This window comes from Gallinula chloropus (genome assembly GCF_964237585.1).
Source record: "Gallinula chloropus genome assembly, chromosome: 2".
NCBI lineage: Eukaryota > Metazoa > Chordata > Aves > Gruiformes > Rallidae > Gallinula > Gallinula chloropus.
Window position 1 is genome coordinate 76,101,730 of NC_140086.1, and position 23,115 is coordinate 76,124,844.

At 42.9% G+C, this 23,115-nt stretch overlaps 1 protein-coding gene across 1 annotated transcript in view; it reads left to right on the forward strand.

Moving 5' to 3' along the window:
- Positions 1 to 11,984: 11,984 nt before the first annotated feature.
- The window catches only part of ADCY2 (adenylate cyclase 2), a gene marked incomplete at both ends in the record, with an annotated part of 216,402 nt that continues 205,271 nt past the window's right edge, over positions 11,985 to 23,115 (forward strand). Inside the window, one exon of the mRNA XM_084279914.1 lies at positions 11,985 to 12,215. Within this exon, the coding sequence (XP_084136040.1) occupies positions 11,985 to 12,215 (231 nt within the window). The remainder of the gene's footprint in view (positions 12,216 to 23,115) is intronic.

Sequence of the window (23,115 nt, forward strand, 5' to 3'; positions counted from 1 at the left end):
TTGTTGTAAAGATATCTGTTTTCTATTACCAGCCTTAGTGATAATCTTCCAAAATTTCTGAAACACTCCAGAAACTCAAATTATAATAGCAGAGGTATTACAACATGTGCAAACTGCTTTTGTCCAAGATGAGAAAACTTTGAAATGCTTCTAACAGAATAGTTTGGGCACTCCATTTAGATAATACTCTCAAAGATTCTTCTTAATAAAGGTCCTACTGAGTGGGATCAGAGGTCCATTCATCCTGGGAACCTGTGTCCAGTAGTGGCCAGTAGCAAATGCTTACTATTATGTTCATGACAAGTAACCAAGAGACCACACGTTATGTGAAGATCCCTGACTGGGCTTCACTGCTAGTATAATGCTGTAACAGTCTAATTAACTGTAACAACCACTTATTTGTAGTCCAGTTAGAACAATGCTACCAACTTTCTTAATTCTAGTAAAGGTCGCTAGTAATGTAACAAAATCAACACCCTTTAAGCTCTCTCCCTTCCACTGGATTGTTACAGCAAGTTTTCGGTGTCCCAAGTTTTTTCAGAAAAACTCCCCACACTGTGGAAGGCTCGTTCTTTGGGTTTTGTTAGAACTATTTTGTCATGTTTCCTCATTTCTTTAGGGTTAGTTACACTATGGTTGCTTATGTTTGGTACATCTTTTTACCACGATTCCGGTAGAAGCAACACAAAAATTAAGCAAAGCCAAGTTAGTAACCTTTAGATAAGATTAAAACTTATCTGCAGGACGGACAGAAGACAGCTGGAAGCTGAGCAATTGCAGCTGAGACAACCTGTAAAAGAAGCATCCAACCACAGAGCAAAATAAACTTTTCACATATTTGTTTTTTCAGACTACTTAAAATACTTGGGTATATAAAACTTGGATGAAATGTGTAGTGATGACTCCTCTTTCAGCCCTCAGTAATTTGTGGCTGTGATAAAGAAATGTATGGGAACTTTCTGAAGTGAAGGTTGTTTCCGAGCCTAATAGCCACCAGGAGATTCCCCCCACCAGCCCGCAATCATTTCAAGTTGCTATCAGAACACCTGGAAAGATTTAGCCTTCACAGCATCTTTCAGCAGAATTCCACACTTCTGCAGAATATAAAGAAACATCTCACTTAAACTCAGGACATTTTCTCCAATCTGTATTTAATATACATTCTGCAGCTTTAGGTTCAGACATGGGAACTGATGTAAAAGAAATGTGTGCCTGAAAGGTTTTCCAGTTCTGTTTGTAAGCCCTGTTAATCTAATAACATCAATGAATTTAAGATTGAACAAGGTCTATGGAAGAATAACTTGTTTAAGTCCTGATTTTCTTTGAACATTGTTATATCCTCTGTCGTCTTCTATAGCACCAAAGATCATTAGCCTTCATGATTTCCAACCAGATCTGTGAATCTGGTAATGAAAGGGATGCTTGTATGGCTACTTCAGGGAACACAGCAGAAAAACAATCCCCTAGGTTAACTAGGTATTGATAACAATGAAAACAGGTACAAACTCTCTACAACCTCATAATGTGTTACTGTGACCTTGATTGCAAAATACTTGTGCAGTTTTTATAGATTTTAACTTTTTTCCCAAGCAGTCAATGAATGGAACATGTTTGATTTTAAACTAATCAGCTGTTCACAGATCCAGAAAGCTACTGTGTTTCTCCCATTTAAAATATAAAACTATAGTGCAATAGCAACATCAAGACTTCATAGCCTAGGAATCATTACAAACTTTTTTTTTCTTTTTCTTTTATTTTTTAGTTTTTAATTCAAAAAGTTATCATAGAATCAAAGAATGGTTTGGGTTGGAATGGACCTTAAAGATCACTAGTTTCAGCCCCGTTGCATCATTCTCCGAAATATCTTTGGATATTTTCAAATTTGAAGACCAATACAATCAGTTGATAAATTAGATAAGATTACATTAGAGGTTTTTCTCTCGCTTTTAGTATTTCACTGTGACAATTATGAACACTCCATAAATTGCTCCTGGGAATTCTTTTGAAATTTTTACTTGTAGTTTAGCTTATGCATTTTACTCTTCCCTAAATGTCTCATCTGCCTAGAAAATGGTCAGTATTGTTTTTCAATCTGCTTCACTATGAAGGAACTCTTTAAAGTACGCTCCTAATTGTTTTATAATTGTATATTTTTAGTAACAAGAAGATTTCATTCTAATTTTATTCTTTATTAGATTACCTTATAATTCCTTTTCTCTCTATGTTGATAACTTTCCAAAATACTCCTACATTGCTGTCACAGCTGTCTCTGAGTATTCACTACCAAGTCATGTAAACATTCTCCTGTATTTCTTCATCAGTCTGTTTCTCTCTCTTGACTTTGCTGCTTAGCAGGAGACTGATGCTGGTCTTTAGAAAAATGTTCCAACTTTGATATCGATCCTTAACTTGTTTCCTGTAGCTCTCATCAAGCTGTTGCTTGTTCTTTATTCCTGAGTCTACTTACTTCTTTTTTTCTGTGACTCCTGCTACCCTGTCCTTAAAAGTAAGGGTAGCGTCTTGCTCTTTCTAAAGCCTCACGTTTGTTTTTAACTGGTACTTGATACAGCACTGTCTGTATCTCACATCCTTAAAGTATTTGTGTGTCTGTCACATTTGCTGTATATCTTTATATCCTCTATTACATACTCTTTAGCTGCATATGAATTTTTGATGCCTCATTGTTTTGAATCAGTAAGTATATGGCCAGTAGCTAAACAACTGATACTTTATAGTCTAAATCACTTATACTTTTTTCTTTAACAGTGGCTAGCAGTGAATACTGCAATTATTATGTTGTGGGATTTTTTTGTTGTTCTGAAAAGAAATCCTTCTTTGCTTTAAGCCTTATGTATGACAGTTTTACCAGCTGCGTGTTAGTTTTGCATTATAGAAAAAAATGAATGCCCATTCTCTATTAACTGTCCTTACAGCTTTCATCTTTCCTAAGTTGCAATCAGATTGGAGGCATACATCATCTTAAGAACAGAGTCTTCTTCCACTGTGTCCCCCCTCCAAATGGGATCATCATCCTTTCCCGCAGCTTTTTATGTTCAAAACATTTTTATTGTTTTTTCCCCTGATGGAAACTATGCAGAGTAATCAAGATGTGAGCTATTGATATATGAATGTTTACAGTAACATAATTGCTAAGACATTTTTTTCCTCTACGTATTATTTTGAATTGCTTTTTACATAAAACTCTGTATTTTCATGGTTCAAGAATCACTGGTCGTGCCCTAAAATTGAAAATCAGGTGATGTAAAAGCATTCTATCATACTAATGTGGTGATAGTTATTATATATAATTTACTGTAGTAAGCATAATGTAATCACAGTAGTCCAATGTTCACCTAATTAGCATGGAGTAGAGAGCAGTTCATTAAGTGGTTGTTTCAAACTAGGATGGGTGGTTTCCTGGTAACGATGTAAATAACAATAAACATGCATCTGAGAAGCATGAGACTGACAATATTGGTATAAAAAACATGATCAGGGTTATTCTGGTTTTAACCTAGAAGCCTCATTTGCTGGATGTTTTCCTATGACTGTGAGACTGAGCACTGTATTTTAACATATCACAGAAAAGCCACGTAAGTTCTAAACAGTTGACTATAAAAACAAGAATCATTGAACATTACAACTGAGAGCTATACTGAATAAAAATATGCACAACACCAAAGTCACTTACAATATGCCTATCTATAAAAAAACCCCTCAATTTACTGGAGGTCAGAGGTACCTTGTGCCATTTATGTACTGGACACTGACAAGGAACGCAAAGCGTTATGCTAAGTATTTGCTGAGAAACCCTGTGGAAAATGTTTCAGCCTTATACAAGTAGGAAAGAATGTCTTTATTGCTGAGCTACTTTTCTTTCCTAGAGATCATAAAGTACTTTAGAAACTTGGGTATTTTTTTTATAGCTGCTTGAGGTGAAATATAGTATGGAGTCATATAACAACTTGAGTTAGAAGGGACCAATAAGGACCATTGAGTCAAACTCCCTGCTCCTCACAGGAGCCATCAAACCATATGACTAAGGGCGTAGTCCAGATCTTGATCCCAAAAAAAGGAAAAATTTACACAAAGACTTTTAATGCTAAGATGGTCCTCAAATATCTGAGAAGTTGATACATCATCCATTTACATGCTCCTGTTCTAAACACACATCAGCGGTATGCAGCTGTATGCGGTCGGGTGGTTTGGAGAAAATTTCTGAAGTTGGAATATTTTCTTGATTAATACAAAAAAACTTTTTCTCTAAAACAACAACTGGGTAATCCTCATATTGCCTAGAGAAGCATTTCCCAATGTGACATTAGACCTCACTAGTGAGGCGAAGGCTTGGGCTGGATTTGCCAATGACATTTACTCTCCAGCTCCCTGCTCCGTAGCCATAGCTGCAGTAGGATTAAGCCGTGCTTTCAACACACAATTGCTATGTTTAAGGTGATGCTGTGCCAGGACCTGACTCAGACCACACACCCAAAGCCTCCCTTCACAAAATCACTCCAGTGTCCTGAACCCCAGTACCTCAGCATATTACTCATGCAATATGACTGTACTTCATGGCCAGAGTGACCTCTTGTCCTCAGTACCAGTTTGGTCCCTTCTGCCTTACTACAGAAATAACACCATCTCCAAAATCTTGGGATCTGTTGCTCTTGGCAGAGGTCCCCAAACTTGGGTCCTGGAACATTACCAATTCTTACGACTTTCTGCTGTCAGCTGGGTGCTCTTATCAAATAAGCAGCTGAAACCATTACCTCGCACTGCTTCATGTGATTCTGGAAGCCATCTGTGGTTAACATGTTTTTCACTAAGGGCACTAAGTAGCTCAGCAGAGCTCTGTTTGAAAGCAAGCAGTGCCTGCTCCCTTTCCGGAAGGAGCATGTGGCACTCATCTGTCAGAACGTGCTGAAGCTGTGGAGAAGGAGAGGAAGAAATACAGGACCTCTGCAGGAATGGGACAGTATGGCTCTGACAAGTGGGAAAACTATGGACAAAATTTACCTGAAATCTCAGTCTGGACAGACGTTCAACTCTTCTGTAGTTTTGTGCTGAAGTCCAACCCAATTTAAATATTAACTTGTGGATAGCATTTCCCAGAGTGTTTTTTTGTCTAAGCAAAATAGTAACTGATGGCCATTAAATAAATAATAGCACAATAATTATAAAATAATGAGCCCAGACTGACTTTCTTGAAGCAAAGACGACTATAAAATTAACAGCAGGAAATGCTTCTTCTAGGAAAAATACTGGTCTTCCTGTCTTGCAAAACCTTATTTCACTGATTAATTCCAAGTTTTCAAAAAGTCTGACAGAAGTCCTGGAGGTAACATATATAGACTTTCATTTGTTTTAAAGTATTTTCAGAACTCTGCTCCTATTTTGAATTTTGCAGGACTGTATCATTAATTTATACTGTCATTAACTGCTCCAGTTAGGAGGGACCTTCCTTAAAATGACTATGACAGCTATTGATGGAGAAACTGAAACAATGACAGAGATATTGCAAAAAAAGGCTTTTTAGATACATATGAATATGTTTTCTTTGATATGAATGTAGCTACATGAATCTATTTAAACTGCTTGGTTTATATTTACGTTCATATTTTTCTGTTCAGTAGTATGGGTTAACCTGATTAACCCATGTAAGTCAGTAAATGCCATGTAAACAGATTTGATCATTACAATAATTTTGAAGGACTGCATAGTTGTAGCTTTGCTTTAGGTGCAATTCATTTTACTTTTGGGGGGTTGGGCAGATGGAGTAAAGAGTGTAACGAAACATTTACAAGCAAAATAATTTTACCATATGTATGTCTTCCTTCTCCAGGGAGAATATGTAGATGGTGTTGTATGACTCACTGGTCTTTGAACCAATGGTGTTGCTCTGTTTTCAGGAAATCAGTATCTTTTTAAACCAATTAAAATGATAGGAACACCATTTACCCCAGCTGAATGAGAATAATCCAGTCCAACAACTTGTCTCTGGAAGAAAAAAAAAAGCCACATAGCAGTTTAGAGGAAGATGTGAAAACCCCATTGTGGCATAATCTGCCTTGCATATTTTTGTCTCATCTCTGTACCTACTGGTTTGACTTGAGATTACTCATGAAACAATAGGATCAATAGTCCTTGTAACTTCTGCTATCATTGGTGATTATCAGACTTACTTTGACAGCCATCTAAAGCAAAATCCATTTTGTCACCTTGATAAATTCTTGTTCTTAAGATCCTTTTGTGACTGGGATCCACAGATTAAATTCAGGCTCAGTGAAATAACATATCCTACTTACTATTTTTGCATTTAATTCCTTTAATTTTCAGTCTTTTTCTTAAAAAGCAAGGTAAAGAAAACACAAAATTCCAAGCAGTCTTTTGTAACATTTTCATATCATGTGTATCTGTCATATTCCCTCTTGTTTTTTAAATCCTGTCGGTAACAGTCCCACCTATAAATGTACTAAATAGAAGAAAATCTTCCTTCTGGGTTGTTTTGGGGTTTTTTGGGGTTTTTTGGGGGTTTTGGTTTTGGGGGTTTTTTATTATTTGTGTTCTGAAGGATATATCTCTAGCTCTGCAATATTTTTTATGGAATCAGGTAAGCGGGATAATACGGCTCAAGATGAAGCTGTATGATATAACGGTGTTATTGTATGTTCCACATTATTAATCAACCTATTCTATATGCATTCTAATGCTGTAAGAGTGTAGTCACACATTAAACTGGTCTTTCCTGAGCTGCCTACTGCACTGGTTTTGAGGTTGCGTTGGAGTTTTATAAAACTGCCTGAGCAGTTTTAGATTTCTGGAGAGTTCTATTCCTTTCCTCCTGCTTTCCCTCTATCTCCTACCTGAAAGCAGGATATCTGGAAGAGCAGATGGTTTCCTAAGTAGTGCTACTAAGTTAGCACAAATGCAAACTGTCCCACTATGGAAGATTAGGGGGCGTAAAGCTGGAGGTTAGTGTCTTGAAACTGGAAAAGGATGATATGGTACAGAATTCGGAAACTCAGTCAAACTGAAGAGTGAGTATATAGAACAACATGAGCAAAACAAGAAAGGGCATGGCACAAGCCGAGAGAAAACTAATGCATTTCTGAATAATTTGCCATTCATACCATGCTTTTTGAAAGAAGGAGACTGTGTTTGACCTGCTGTTCAGTTAATAATAGGAGGTACTAAACAGCTAAAATACTCATCTATGTTTTGCTCCAATCTTTAATAAACAGGTTGTTTGTGGTTAGATGACCAATGTAGTTCCCATCTGTGATGAAAACAAGGAAGAATTGAAATTATTGAGGTATTTTCAATCCATCTGGATCTCAAGTAGTTCCTTCAGGAACCTTAATACTTATTAGCAATTACTTTTAATAGTTTACAGAGGCTGAGTGAGGTCCAATGTTAGATACTAGCTTCAAAAAGGAGGAGGAAGAAAAGTGAAAGAACAGAAGGAATTACAGATCAGTCAGACTGTAATTTAGCACCTTAAATAGTAATGTTAAACACCTCAAGCAAGTCCATCTCTAAATCAAAATGGATCTAGCCAGGCTCCAGATGTGTGAAATCAAATATATTTCTGTTGGAAATTCTGTCATCATTTTTTGAAGAGCAGCAGTAGCACATAGCTGCAGTTAGAAAGCTTGAGAGAGCAAGTCCTGATAACTGAACTCAGGAAAACGATTACAGAAAAAAATCCATTAAAAAAGTTGTGTATCCCTGATGGAGAAGTTAATGTTGTTCAGTAACCACCCGTGCAGATTTATGCTTTTTCAGCCCGTGGGTTTCAATGTCACAGGGAGAGCCAGGCCCTGCGTACAAAACTTAATTCCCCCCTTCTACAACTGCAGACAAGGCAGATGCATTGATGCACTGGTCTTATGGCAGGGCTGGCTTATGGGTTGGTGTCCTCTGAGAGCAGAACTAAGCAGGGCCTGTCGATCTGTCCTGGGCCATGCTGCCACAGCCAAGCTCTGGAAGCGTACTTCAGCCATCCGCCATGGGTAATCTTACTGGCAGGGTAACTTGCCCTGCCATCACCCCGCAGTGTAAGGTAGCCTGACAGACGTGGGCATTAGCAGAACAGTGTCAAGACTACAGCAATGGGTTTGCTCTTCTGGGCAACTTTGGTGACCAGCTGATGAGGAAGGGAATCTGGCTGCCAGCGGACTCGTGGGCGTGTGTTTTGCTCAGGCCAAGTGCTGCGGCTCTTTTAAGTGCTCACTATGTTGCGGGACTGTGGGATTCAGCATCTCTTCCTTGCAATTTATTTCCTGTGGTTAGGGTTGTCCTAGAGCTGAGCAGAGTAGCTGAGAGCAAAGGATCTGTCTCCCTTCTCCCTCTGGTGAGAGATGGTCTGTATCCCTGGCCAGAACACCCATGCAGGAGAAGACAGCAGGGAAGGGAAAATGAAGGAAAGGGATGATGGAGATTGATCAAGCCCAAGTGGCAGTGAGCGATGCAGGGAACAGGAGGTTCTCCTCTGTCTTCTGTTTCTATTCAGCTCTCTCCCTGGGACCTATCACAGATCCTTTGACACTAGTAATAAGCTGTGATCTTGCAGAATCATGGGACAGTTGAGGCTGGAAAGAGCCTTTGGAGATGGTCCAGACAGAAGTTCTCTAGGTTAATCAGTCTGCTACTGAAAAGTGTAATGCCTCTGGCACATGGTTGCTCTGACAAGCAGCTGTGGAGCTCAACCTTTTGTCCTGTGTTGTTTTGCTTCTCCAGAGGGGTACAGCAGATGCTTAGGCACCAGCTGCTCAAGGAGCAAATTCTTCGATGTTGTAGAAGTCCCAAGGGTCCACAGTGGATAGTTTTTGACAATCTTAAGTGCTAGCTTTGCTTCTTTTCCCTTTTAGAGAAATAAGGTGGAATACACCGAGAGCTTTTTTTCTGAAACTCCTTTGTTTTTCTACTCTAGATTATATAACTCACTGTACCTTCCTTTCCTCTGGGGAACAGTGAAATTTCAGGTTTAGCCAAGTAAGGATGTGTATTTTAGGCTATCTAGGGAAAATGGTCTCTAAAAACACAGCATTTCAACAAAATTGACATTTGACTGTAATTGTGTTCGTTTAATTAAATGCATCCTGGGGGGGTGGGAACTGAATATGTTAGTTAAAAACTAGAGTGCTGAAATTAGAAGGTCAAATTCAGATTTCGGTACTGTGCAGTTTTAATTACTTTGTCCCTATATAGAATGGCTCAGTTATAATTACGTGACAGTACATTTTTTTCCCACCAGACCTTTGTCCCTAACCGTAAATCTGCTCTAAGGACTGATGGGGGTTCTAGACATTAACTTGTGGGATGTTCCTAGCTGGAGTTCGAAGAATGAATTGAAAGATGTAGGTTTCTAGTTTGGAGAAGCAAAGTACAGGGGTTGAGTCTGTAAGGTGGGAAAGAAAACAGAGACAATTGGAAGCATAACTTGGCACTTCCTTTTGCTCATCCATTGAAACACCTTATGTCTGGTCTTTCAGAACAAAGGAAGAGAGTTATGCTTAACTCATCGCTCTGGAAAGGCATGAGATACCACTGGGCAGCATTTGGGTTAATTAAGTTCTTTTTCTGTGGAATTATAATTTTATTTCCTGAGAAATTGCATGAGACTAATATAATGAGGAATTAGCTGTTACAGGCATAAGATCTTACTGAAAATAACAAACAAATGACATGATCATCATAGTAAACTCTTTGGAATGCCCTTTTCTCTTCAAGTTCAGAGAGGCAGAAAGTAGTAGAAAGCTATTAAAGAACAATCAGCAAGGGGAAGAAAGACAACCACTATCACCAGTATTAACGTAGCACATTTCAAATAGTTTTCAGGGGATGGTTGCTGTATACATGGAAGAGAGAACATGCTTCATGTTCCTGTTCTGATCTTGCACACTTTTATGAGTCCATATAGCATCATGTAATTATTCTTGTATTTTAAATAAGTACATATGTGACGTTGGTCTTCCCATCCTTGAGAGAGCAAAACTTAAGATGCCTTGAAATCCCAAATATTGCAATCTGCTTTTCAGATAAGTTTTATGTTGTAATTCTGGTTTTTGTCTCTTGATTTTTTCAAACTCCCCTTGTTTATCCCACTACATATGTGTGTGTGACAGTGAGGGTGGCCAACTCTACAATTTCTGAAGTGACTGCAAGTAAAGCCTTTTCATGTTGCAAAAATTCTCACACCCACCTCTACTAACTCCTTCCCAGCAATTAATTCTGCCAGAATGTTCTCCCCACATAGATTTGTGTTCATCCTTCAATCTTATCATTGCTGCTTTTGAGTTTTTCACCCTCTCTCTCCCAGAACAGTGGGCGCAGTTGAAACTTTCTACTTCTTCCTCATCTGTTCCTTCGGCCCCAGCAAACACTTGAGAGGAAGGAAGAGTGAAAGCCAAGGAGCTTTTCTTCCTGCCAGCTGAGAGGAATGGGGAGGGTGCAGGGATGATCAGACTTCATCTGTGCGTCAAACACGAGGAATTTAAGAAGTATAAGGACAGGGCTTCTAAGCAATATGTACTGTTGGCTTTGTTACACTGGTGGTACTCTTCTTCTGGATAAAATCGTGAAGTGGTAGAGAAAGAAGGCATTATTTGGCATTAAAGAGGAGTTTTGGTCCATAAGATCCTAGTTACCTGCCTTCTCTTCCATGGGGCTAATGGTTAGCCTCTTTTCTAAAAGTCTCATGACCACTTAATGGTAGCCCCAAATTTTCACCCTCTGCAGTATTGTAGTACGCCCAAATCCCTTTTGCTCCTGATACATTTAGGCCCAGTAGCATCCATGTCACTTCAGTCTCTTCCTCTCCCTGTGAAGCTTAGGCATCCCTGCATCCTCTCAGAGGTAAAGGATGCAGCAAAGCAACAGCAGAGGCCGGAGAGTGGGTCAGAAAGGGATTTGTCCTGTGAGGAGGGACATTCAGGGAGGCAGTGAGCTGGGGAAGGAGAATCATGTGCGTGTGCTTACACAACTTTGGCTGGTAAATGCTGTCCATGATGGGCACGCAACTTTAGTCAGTTACATGTCCCGTTTGTTTCAAGGGTCTGCTTTGTTAGGAAGACTAACGAGCATTCCAGTTTGTCTCAAGCGCCTGCTTTGTAAGGGAGCACGGTGTCCTTCGGAGCAAGAAAAGCTGCGGAAAACGGCTGTTGTGCTGTTTCCTAACTCGAATGCTTGGTTTTGACAAAACCGAACCCAAACCCAAGAAGTATGTGTTTTTAAAAAGGAGATTCAGCCAAGCCCGCTCCCTTAGGAGTCACCTCAAAGAGTTTTCCAAGCCTACCTCCCTCTCGCGCGGGGAGGTGCTGCCCCGCACCCGCGGGAAGGCGCGGCGCGCCCCAGGGCTGGCCCGCTGCGGCGTCCCCTGGGGCAGCCGGGCCGGGGCCGCGGCGGGTGGGCGCAGGAGCGGCTCACAGCTCACCCCCCGGCACGGCACCCGGCTACCTGCAGCCGCCCGGTCGCCGCGGGGAGAGGCACCTGCGGAAGCACCGGACCCCTGCGGGGGCGGCGATGCCTCCCGGCCGCGCGCAGGCGGGGGCCACGGCAGGTGCCCCTGCCCCTCGGGCATCTCCCGGCACCGGGGCAGAGGGGCGCGGGGCAGGGGCTGTTTTCACGGTCGCCCGCGGAGCCGCCTCCCAGCACTCTCCGCCGCCCTTGGGCGCTCGCTCTGGGAGGCCGCCCGCTCCCCTCCCCTCCTCGGCGAGGAGGAGCGAGCCTCCCGCCCCCACCTCCGGAGGAGCCGGGCAAGGCATGTGCTTGCGGGGTGGTGCTTTCCGGAGGCGCACCAAGCCCCGGGCTGGCTACGCAGCGGCCGCGGCCGCCCGGCGCACCATGCCGCTGCCGCCGCCGCCGCCGCGGCTCCTCCTCTCCGCCTCCCGCGCGGGAGCGCGCCCCGCTCCACTCCCCGGCTGCCTCCTGCAGCAGCGGCGGCGGCGGCGGCGGCGCTGAGGGAGTTGCGCGGGCTCTGCCCGATGTGGCAAGAAGCGATGATGATGAGGAGGAGACGCCGCTACCTGCTGGAGCGGGCAGAGCAGGCGGGTGGCGGCGGCTGCGGGGCGAGCGGTGAGCAGTCCCGCTCCCGGGACTGGCTCTACGAGTCCTACTACTGCATGAGCCAGCAGCACCCGCTCATCGTCTTCCTGCTCCTCATCGTGATGGGCGCCTGCCTGGCCTTGCTCGCCGTTTTCTTCGCCTCCGGGCTGGTAAGAGACGCCCTCCCGGTCCGGGACCCGGCATCCCCGCTCCCGTCGCCCGGCATCCCCGCGCCCGCCGCCCGGCTGTGGCATCTCCGCACCCGGCGCCCTCCGCCGAACGGAGCCGGGCGGGGCAGAACGGGACGGGGCGGGCGAGAGCGGGTGCTGCTGCTGCTCCTGCGGAGGAAAGTTGGTGGCGGGAGGCGCCGGGGTGGCGGCGGGCAGCGGCTGCGGGGCCCGGGGATCCCCCGCCCAAACTTTGCTGCCCGATGTTTAGAGGCGACGGCGGAACGGAGGCAGCGCGGCTGATGGGGCGAGAACTGAGTCAACAAGCGCATCGAGTTTAATTCACTTAATTCATTGGCTCCGCTCCTTTCCAACTGGCAGCGTCGCCGCGCCGGCCTTTCCGTGGCAGGGTTTAAATCGCCGCACAAAAAACGCAGTCCATGCCGGTGCCTGAAGTAAGGTTTTCATGGCAAGGAAGCAGGGGCCGTGCTCCCCGCCATCCTCCCCCCCCGTCCCCCCCCCCCCCCCGCGCCTTGTTTCTCCCACTCATTATACCGTTTTCCACCGTTTGACCCATTTTCTCGGGAAAGCTTTTGGGACAGCGCAGCCTCCCCTTTCGAACGGAGGTGGAAGTTTGGTCGGCCGGGTACCTTTCCTGCATGCCCATCGTGGGGGCATCCGGCCTTCGGGAGGGGAAAACATCTCGCGGCGGCAGGTGACGGTCGGGATCCGTCTGTCTCACCCCGAAATCTCTGTGGCGTTTTGCCCTCGCGTTGAAGGCAAAGGGACAAACTGCAGAGGGCAGTAAAATTCCTGCTCCTCACAGAGTTTTCCTGCCGCTGCTGCTGCTGAGAGGCAGGCTGTTTGCATTACCGTGTGCTTCTGAAGTAAAGCATGGGGGACTGAGGAGGGGGGTGTGTGTGTGTGTCTTAGACTTTTTTTTTTCTTCTTAAATAATCTTTTAATAGTCTTCTGGAAAGCTTAATGTTTGTTGAATAGAGCTACTGGTCTCTAAAAGCGAGGATGAGTAGGCTAGCATAATCTACTGGGTTCTCTTCTAGAGGCACGGCACATAACAGTGTTTGCTTAAACAGACAGAGAATCTTGCTTTCTTGCTTGTTAGGACCAAACTTTTGTCTTAAAAACTGCAGGAACTGCTTGCAGGATTAGCTTTATTTGGAGTTAATTGCTGCCTTAGTTCCTTTTAGTATTTGAATTCATTGTTTTTCCAGCTTTTTGTTTAAAGTGCCATTCCTACTAAATGCAGAACAGTTGTAAAAAAGATGATGTAAGGCCAGGAACGGCGATACCTCATAATTCAGTTGTTTACTCTGTACATGTTCCAGTTTTGGAGCTCCATGTAGAAAATATGGGTTCAAAGTCTTAGCACCTACTGGTGAATTAACTTGACTGCTTGTCCATCAGGGCTGAAAGGACCAATGATAAACATGGATGTCCAGCAGATACCGAGGCTGAGACTTAGATTGGTGTGGAGGTGTCAGCGATACTTGCCTACAGTCAAGGCAACAGAAGTTGGGATTGACTGTGTTTAGCATTAAATTTCACACTTTTCAGTTGTGGTATGATCTACAGCTTCTTTACAGGTTGCACACACTTATTTCCCTAATTCCATTTATGAGGTAATTAGTTCATGAGCAGCGGTGGCACAACGCTGGGCCCAGATCGAAGGGCTATTGAAAGTTATGGAAACAAAACTATGTGCTGGCTGAATCTCGCCAGGCTACTTCAGAAAGAGTGCATTTTGTAGTTCAGTCTGCATTTGGAATTCCAGACATACCGGAAGAGGAAAAAAAAATGCTTTTAAAACCTTTTTCCTGAGCCTTTATCTTCCTGTGGCTTAACAACTGGACGGGGTGAGTGGAGAGAGAGGTGGGGCTCATCCTTAAAGTTTCCAGTCAGCGGATGAAAGTAACTTCAGGCAGAGAGAAAGCTTGCCTATATGGACTTCCAGCCACAGGATGTTGGGCAAAATCCTTTGGATCCTTGCCCAGAGTTTCACCTAAAAGAGTTTTATTATAGTCTAGCTCTGGTTGCGTTTGTGCTTAATGTATTCCTGAAGATCTCCTTCTCCCGCACCTGAATAAAGACTATTCTTCTTATATAGCTGTGCAATCTCAGTCATTTTTTTGTGCCTGATGATATAAAAGGGGCAAGCAGTTATGAGTGCCTGACCTGTGAGAGCCAGTATTAATACCCTTGTCTTTATTTTGCCAATCCAGTAGGTACGAAATTGATTCGACATTTGATTTTAGAAAGGAGGCACGATGGAAGTGAAGTGGATTAGCTGTGTGTAGGTCTATGCTGTGCATCTGAAGTTAAAGGAAATCTTTCTTAACAGTTGTTTCCTTTAGTTTCCATACAGAGCAGTTGAGATTTTACTGAAAGTTGCTTAAGACCATCGTGGAAACAAAATTCCAAAACAACTCGCCATAACACTTGGTTTGTGTTTCTCCCTTGTACTTCAAGCAACAGCTTAGAACATGGAAGGTGGGATCGGACATAGTTCAGGAAGAAATGAATATTCATGAAGCACAAACCATTTTTATGTTCTAGGCTTTCCTAAAAAAACCCGTAAGAACCCAATGGGAGCGAGAGACTTTCCTTCTGTTTTAATTTTTTATTTGGCTGTTGAAATACATCACTGTGATATCTGAGTCAACTTTTCTTTTTTATGGCAATGTATTTTTAAGTGTTCTCAAACACAGCCAACCACACAGGGATGTATTCCACTTACTCAGCTATTTCACCCTGTCAGAATACAAACTGTAGTCTTCCTGATTTCAGATGAAAAATTTATAAAAGCTGTTGCAAAATTACAGTAAACAAGATTACTTACAAAGTGTGCCTGGAAATCTGATTACTTTTCTTTCAGACAATGTACTCTTATTGTTACTGAGGGAGGTTTCTTGAGAGACTTTGGGTTTTGTTTTGCTTCAGAAAATTACCATGATTTTGACCTTTGGAATTAAGGCTCTATCTCCTCCGACACTACTAGATAGACAACTCCCAGAGTCTGCTTGAAAGGTGACCATTCACAGCTTGGACTTTTAAATAGTGTAGCAATAGTATCAACCTCTGAATTTCCTGTGTCGAATTATCCTCTCTATTTCTCTGTACCCGGCGTGGACTAAAAACTGGCAAAATAAGATCAGTCATCCATGTTTAGCTGCTGCTTTAATCGATAGAGAGTAAATCATTTTCCCAAACCTGTGAGAGCCTTCCAGTGCTTAGAAATGCTAGATGTCAGCTGTATTTTCTGTCTGATTATTGTCTTGTTCTTTCAATGTAGTATGTAGGACAAAATCATTAATTGCCCCCCTCTCCTTTTTAGTACTAAAATTTAGGACCATTTTTAGTGGTATCTAGAACGGTATTGTCCTGGCCAGACCATATAACTGCAATTTGTAGGAGAGAAAAAAAATAATAAAAAGAGTAATTTTTAAATTCATGAAGTAAAATGTGAGTGCATCTGAAATACCTGTGATTGTGACATTTTGTTTCTTATGCAGTTAAACAAAACTTTGTCTGACAACAGGGATGATGCCCAAATTCGACGGTTTATTGGAAGGCCTTAACTTGTCTTTGTCTGGGAATTTTCTAGACATAAAGAGTGCCCTGACTGTAGATAGAAGCTTCAATTAAAAAAAAAAAAAAACAACGAACAGGGATATCAGGATCATTTAGCACAGGTAAGGACCTTGTGGTATAAGTGGGCGGAAACTTAAGTCTTTCAAGATCTTCTCTCTGTCCCTTTGTCCAAAACTGTCGGTCCACCAATCTACTGCCATATATTTACATACATGTGTTTTGTTTTAGGCTGGCCCCGTGCCCTTGCTCAGAGATTGCAAGACTGCTGTGCCATATTTATCATTATGCTAGTCTGAAGTCCTTATCTGTCTCCAGAATCCTTGCTGCTACATGTGACCCTGTAAAGCCCTTGAGGCCTGGTTGTTGATGTGTTGATGTTTGTTGATGTGGAGCTGCATGCTTACTATGGTTTCATTGGCCAAGTGGAGCATGTGTTGAATGAAAAGTACTTCTACTATGTGGCATTCTGATGCCTTCCCTCTTAAGCACCATGAGATGTTCTGCTTTAGCTGCCTGATTGTCTGTGATGACCCCCCCCAGCCACCTCTTTGAAGTTCCTGAAAAGTTCATGGTCATGCTGATAGGCTCAGTTGTGATTCCTGAACTTTTTTACCAGTTCATAAACCCAAAAAACTAAAGGTTGGCTTCACATCTACATCACTGACCTCCCCAAATACCTTCTGTAGCAAAAGTGGGAGGAGGCAATCATTCTTACAGGGGGAGTGCAATAAACTAGGGAGGTGTACCTGCAACATGACCAATGCATATGCTGCAGGAACTGGCTTTCTGGCATCAGATTGACTTAATTTACCTTCATCTGATCCTGCACTGAAAGCCAAGATAGCTGCCTCATTCTGAAGGACACATTAAAACTTTGTAGCTGCCAATGTGGCTGGCAGGGAACTGTCTCTGCACAAAGAGAAGAGCGTCACAAGTGTCATGTAAGCCTCCTGGGGCTTGAACTGGAGAGTGCCATTTCTTTGGGCGCTTGGTCAGAATGACAGAAAATCATCTCTCCCTCTAATTGGTCTTACTCTGTTTAAAATAAATCCTTCCTGCTTCTAGTAAAAATTGGACATCAGCCAAACTGTTCCAGATTTCCTTGATCAGAATCTCATCTTGAATTGTAGGGGAAAAGTCTTTAAGTCTACGTGGAAAAAGTAGCTTTGGAAGACATGTTTCATCATTCTCATCTCAGTGTCTCAAGGTGTCTGCAGAAGGGCATCTGCTGCATGCCTCTGGTAATGTTCTCATCAGTACTCTGGATCTGAAAAATTCATCCATCTACACCAAAAGGTTACCATACTGACGCTGTGGTGATGTCATATCCCTATTCATGAGATGCTCTGTTACAACTGAATTGCATAGAATAATACAGCTGTGTTGTAACTTCACAGCCATATTCAAAGTTCTGGCAATTTTAGGAAATCTTTTGAGATCAGCCCTGTGTAATTCAAAGCTTTTTTGGTTCAAGACCACCAGCTGTCTTCCCAAAGTCCAAGAATACCCAAGGTCTGAAAGCATTCGTTGGAATTCTAGCAGACTGAAAGCATACCAAAGCATTTGCTACACTGTGTCCAAACTCCAGAGTATCCAATCCCCCAAAAAAGAAAGCTAAGTCATGGGGAAGGTAATGAACCATGAAAATCCTCACTAATTGAAGGACAAGCAGAGACAAGGGTTGTTTGCATGCTTGATGCTGTGGTGGTTGTACCCAGGAGGTATCTTATCCCTCCTTAACTCATTCTGCCGGATTATTGTTACTACCAAGATGAGGAAGAATTCAAAACAAACATTAGTGTATTTATAATGCCTTTCCTTTCCATAATTCCAACTATAATTGAGCATACACTTCTGCTTTCAAGCCCCCTATTAAAATGTTCCATGAGAAAATCCTGTGTTTCTAACTTTTTTCCTTGTCTCTAGGCACCATAATATTACAACATATTCTTCCAGCTATAGTTGCTGGCTATTTGGCAGCTATAGTTGCTGGCTATTTGATACAGTCTTAGGATATTGCCATCTGTGCCAAGTGTTGCTTCCAGTAGTCTCTTTAGTTGTCTGAGTACGACTTCTGTAGCCAGCATTACTTCTTCAGTCAGGCCCATAAAGATTGCTGCATCTTCCTGTCTGAAGCAGAAATTGCCGAGCTTTGTGTCTGGTTTCATTCCTTGGTACTACATCAGTCCAGGCCTTTTCTTGTTTTGTATGCTAATGACACTCCCAGTACATCCCTGGTTACTTTTAGTGCTGCTAAGAGCTTGTCTCGTTTGCCGGTACCTAACAAGCCTGGAAACAGAGATAATGAGGTGCTGGTGGCAACCTCACTTTGCACACCTCTCTTTCATCCTTCATACTGAATAGCCTTGAATGTTGAATAAGGACTGGATAAAACCATAGGTATGGCTATGTTGGAAAAATACTTAGCCTTGAACTTTAATCTTAATAAATTAAAGTTTTGTGGATACCCTGGCAATGGGAAACCTACTTAATGTCACAAATTGTGACTCAAACCAGCGGATCCACAACTCCTAATCATTGCTGCAGCTGGCAAAAATCACAAATAACATCCCAACTGGAGCTGTTACTTACTGAGATGCAATGGGAATAAGACAGATGATGGATTGGGCTACGATTGTCTGCTTTCTTTATGAGCATCCAGACAGGTATGTGGATTCATAATTCATGTATTGGCAACTTCATAGTGGATCTGCCATGGACCTATGAACACCTTTCTGCTTATCTAGCTTAAAATTGGTTTCAAGTTCCATGTTGTGAGCAAAGATACCTGACCCATTGGTGGGGATCTTAAAACTCCTATAAAAATGGTGAATAGATTTCTTTGGTTGAGCCTTCAAGAGGTCTCCTGGATTAAAGATTTTAACTAGTGAACACAACCCCTGTGTTTATGCAGTGAATGAATAAACTTCTCGCTGGAATCTTCCAGACTGCACTGTGTGTCACGTCAAGCTGATGGCGGCGTGGACATTTAGCACAGATAGAACTGATCTGCAAATCCCTTGAGCAACTGGGTGTGCCAGCATCATGGGGACAAAGTACATCTGAACACCTGTAGTGTGTTCATCCTGTGCTTATATCCCCAGTTATAGCCAAGCTGTGGTCCCACACAAGCAAAGTGCTGTCACAGTGGTTTCTGCATATTTCAGAAAAGACCCAAATCAGATTATTAATTTGTAACAATGAGAAGATGTCAACAGTTTAAACTTCTTATTTTGTGGATCTGGACCTGGACCCTGTCCCTTTTCCCTGGCTTCTCTTTTTTGCTTTGAGCATCACTCCTGATCCTACTGAAAAAAAGCAGTTCCATGCATTTTCTTCTGCAGAACTTTTTGTGGCTTGAATAAACAGCCTCTGGACACTGAAGCTGATTCAGATGATCCTGAAAATTCAAGGTACTATTGCACTATCTGTGCAGAGGAGTGTGAGGCTGTCTCTACACTTATCCTCCCAGTTGGCTGTTTCTCCAACCTGCATATTTTCTTTATCTCTTGACTTGAAACTGATCTTCTTAGTGGTGCCTATGTGATATAAAAGTCCCTCTGTTTCTGGTGAGAACCTGTTCCAGGCTTGTGTCAGGGAGGAGCAGAGGAAGCAGCACCCATCAGCACTGGCCTCTCAGCCTTGCCCTCAGCTCTATTGTCTGAATATCCACTTCTTCAACCATCCATGATTCTAGTTTTGAAGTTTCTGTAACCTGGAAGATGTGCTCCAGAGTGCAAGAGCAGTGGCTTCTGGTTGCATGCTCAAAGTGTGCTCCAAAGGGTGGCTGGGGTAAGATGTGCTCTGGCCTGGATGTGTTTCCCTGATAGCTGCAGGTACAACCAGTCTGGTGTTAGACCACTGGATAATCCCGTGAGATCCTGTGTGGACTGCAGGCTTTTCAGAGCCACTCAGGAGGGTTTGCAAAAGTAGTTAGAACTTCTTTATCCACCTGCCTGCTCAGCCAGCTGAACTGTGTGTTGTGGGACCTCTTGAAGACCCTAAGTGGTATGGCATGCACCATGGACCTGCTCACTGACTGGATAAGTGGGATTGCTTTTCTTCCAATCCAGGTAAAATTTGCCTATCCATGTCTCCATTTTGGTCAGTCCTGCAGGAACATCCTAAAATGACTATTTTCCCAGTTCCTTTTCCACCAAGACTGAATTCAGGCTGAATACTCAGACACCTTATTTCTCCTGAAAGGTCTTTTAGGAAAACAAGTGCTCTTTGAACTTGCCTCAGCACCTGCTTGCTAGTGCTCCTGCAGAATCATTTAGGTTGGAAAAGACCTTTAAGATCATTGAGTCCAACCGTTAACCTAAAACTGCCAAGTCTACCATTAAACCCTGTCCCTAAGTGGCACATCTACACATCTTTTAAATACCCCCAGGGATGGCGATTCAACCACTTCTCTGGGCAGGCTGTCCTGGTGCTTGACAACCCTTTGCATGAAGAAATTTTTCCTAATATCCGATCCAAACCTCCTCTGGTGTAACTTGAGGCCGTTTCCTCTTGTCCTGTCACTTTTTACTTGGGAGCAGATTCTAACACCCATCTCACTACAACCGCCTTTCAGGGAGTTGTAGGGAGCAATAGGGTCTTCCCTCAGCCTCCTTTTCTCCAGGTTAAACAACTCCAGTTCCCTCAGCTTTTCCTCAGCAGTCGCTCCTCTTGCTTTAGATGCCCTGTTAGGTGGATGGATTTTCCTTCCTTTGATGCAGTCCACTGTGGTGGTCTAAGCACAGTCTACTCTGGCCAAGCCCTAGGAGTTGGTAGATTGTCCAGACCAGAAGCAGGTTCTGTAATCCTCACTGACACCCCATTAGCCTGTGCCAGGAAGTGCTCGTAGTCTCTCACTTGGGTTTATTTTCTGCCCCAGTGAGTCCCCACAATTTCCAAGCCTGACTGGTAGGTGGTGGAATTTTAGGTACTTCTTCAAGTGATGTGACATCAGTTTAACCCTAAAGTAATTTAGCACATTGGTTTTGGTTTCACTGATGTTTAATACTTTACCTGTGCCTTAATGAAATGGGGTAACTGTGTGTCGTGTTTGTGTCCCAGCTGAGAGCTGGGCACCATGCAGCCTCTCAATCTCTAAGAGGGAGTGTGTGTGTGGATTTGGGGTAAGGGGGAAGGGAGGGGAAAGAAAACCAGACAAACCAAAACCTCGCGGGTTGGGATAAAGATAGTTTACTGGGATAGCAGAGCAATAGATATAATAATAATAATAATAATGGGACTTCATAGCAAAATATATGAAACTGGTGATACATGACGCAGTGTTTCACCAAGCCACACAACTTGGGCCGTACAGCTCAGAGCTGTCCCAAAACTGGACCGTCCCCAAAACCGTGCGTCCTGGAGCTGCCTGCTCCTCCCCCCACCAGCCCTCCTTTATGCTGAGCATGATGGAATTGGCATGGAATACCCTCTTTGGCCAGTTTGGGCCACCTGTCCTAGCTGTGTCCCCTCCCAGCTTCCTGGGTGCCCCCCACTTCTTGTTAGCAGGGCATCATGAGAAGCTGAAAAGTCCCTGACTGCTCAGCAACAGCTAAAACATCGGTGTGTTATCAGCACTGCTCCATCCTCACTCCCAAACAGGGCACTACTTTGGCTGCTAGGAAGAAATTAACTCTATCCTAGCCAAAACTAGGACTCTACTGGTTAAATCAGCCCACAGCACTAAATAGAAATGCCTGGATTAGTGGAATCTCTCTTGCTCTATTTACTGTGAATGTGTCTGAAGTTTTGCTCCTCTTTGGTGCAGTTGTATTTCAAATGTACGTTAACATGTTGGTTACTATTATTTGAAATGTTACCATTATGGGTGCAATTGCAGAATGTCAGCCTGATCCTGGAGTCAAAAATGAATCACAGAATCACAGAATCGTAGGGGTTGGAAGGGACCTCGAGAAATCATCGAGTCCAATCCCCCTGCCAAAGCAGGTTCCCTAGGACAGGTCACACAGGTAGGTGTCCAGATGGGTCTTGAATATCTCCAGAGAAGGAGACTCCACAGCCCCCCTAAATGAAATAAGAAACCTCTTTGTTCTGAAGTCAGTGGAACTGAGAGGCATATGAGAGTGAGGAAAGTGTCCTTAGGGGCTTAAACTTCAAGAACTTTTTCTATGATGATAACAACAACAGCTGTGTTTAGTAAGTATTGCAAAACCTTAGGAAAAGCTTGAAAAGTAATTGCACAGTGACAGCAGTGACTTTTCAATATTAAAAAGCATTTTTCATGCTACCTTATTTATTATGCCTGATACTTTAAAATCTCTGGAATATTCTTGCAAAATGTGTTTTTGAAAGACCCATCAGAGGAAGAAGCCTAAGCTTACCTTTCTCTGTATTAAACAGACCTCTAGGATGAACACTGCTCCCTCCCGTGCTGACACTCACGTGCTCCGAGTTTCAAATTCTGCGGTCCTTACTTTTAAACAAGTTCCATCTTGACATTTTTTCCTGGTTACAGCTGGATTCCCAAGTTATGATGTCAGGAGTAAAGTGGCGAGGGAAAGCCACCTTTTAGCTTCGATTTGAAAGTGACAGCCAAATATGTAACTGTCAGTGGGAAGCAGCTCAAACAACTGAAGGAGTTCTTCAGTGTTTCTGACTTCCACGGGTCTATACGGGCATTAGACAGGCTGTAATTTCACTTTTAATATGTGTTTCAGTGCAGTTAATCTGAAAAAATCATGTCTTTGAGTCCTGTGAAGTAATGCATTGTACATAATGTTTAACTGATGCCCCTCTTTCAACAGTGACATATTTTGTATATATTTAAGTGCAAAGCATACATTTTTCCTAAGTGTGTTTATTTTCCCATATCCACATTTGGGCTGTTGCATAAACGGTAGTTGCATTTATTGGAGAGTTTCTTTAAGTTTATTTTGATCTTGGAGGAGGATTTTGAGAGCATCTGAAAACCAAGGTAGAGAAAGTTATTAAGCCACAGTTTTGGAGAGGAATTCATAACCAACACATGTAGAACGAAGCATGCAAGAAGGATATGTTGATCACAATATTTACATTAAAAATAATCTAAATTATATGATTAGGTGCCAATGAGCTCTAGAGCCTGAAATAGTCCGTTTAATCAAAGTACATTGCTTGCTTTTGCGGCATGTTGTCTCAGCTGCCTTCTGAAGGGGACACGTCAGGGAGCAGAATGTAATTAACTGTTGTTGCTCTCTGGGACGCGGTTTATCTTCTGTGGCTGCCGGCAAGTGTCATCTGGTAGGACAATTTTATAAGAGGACCAGCTGAGTGTCATAGCCACTAGCAACTG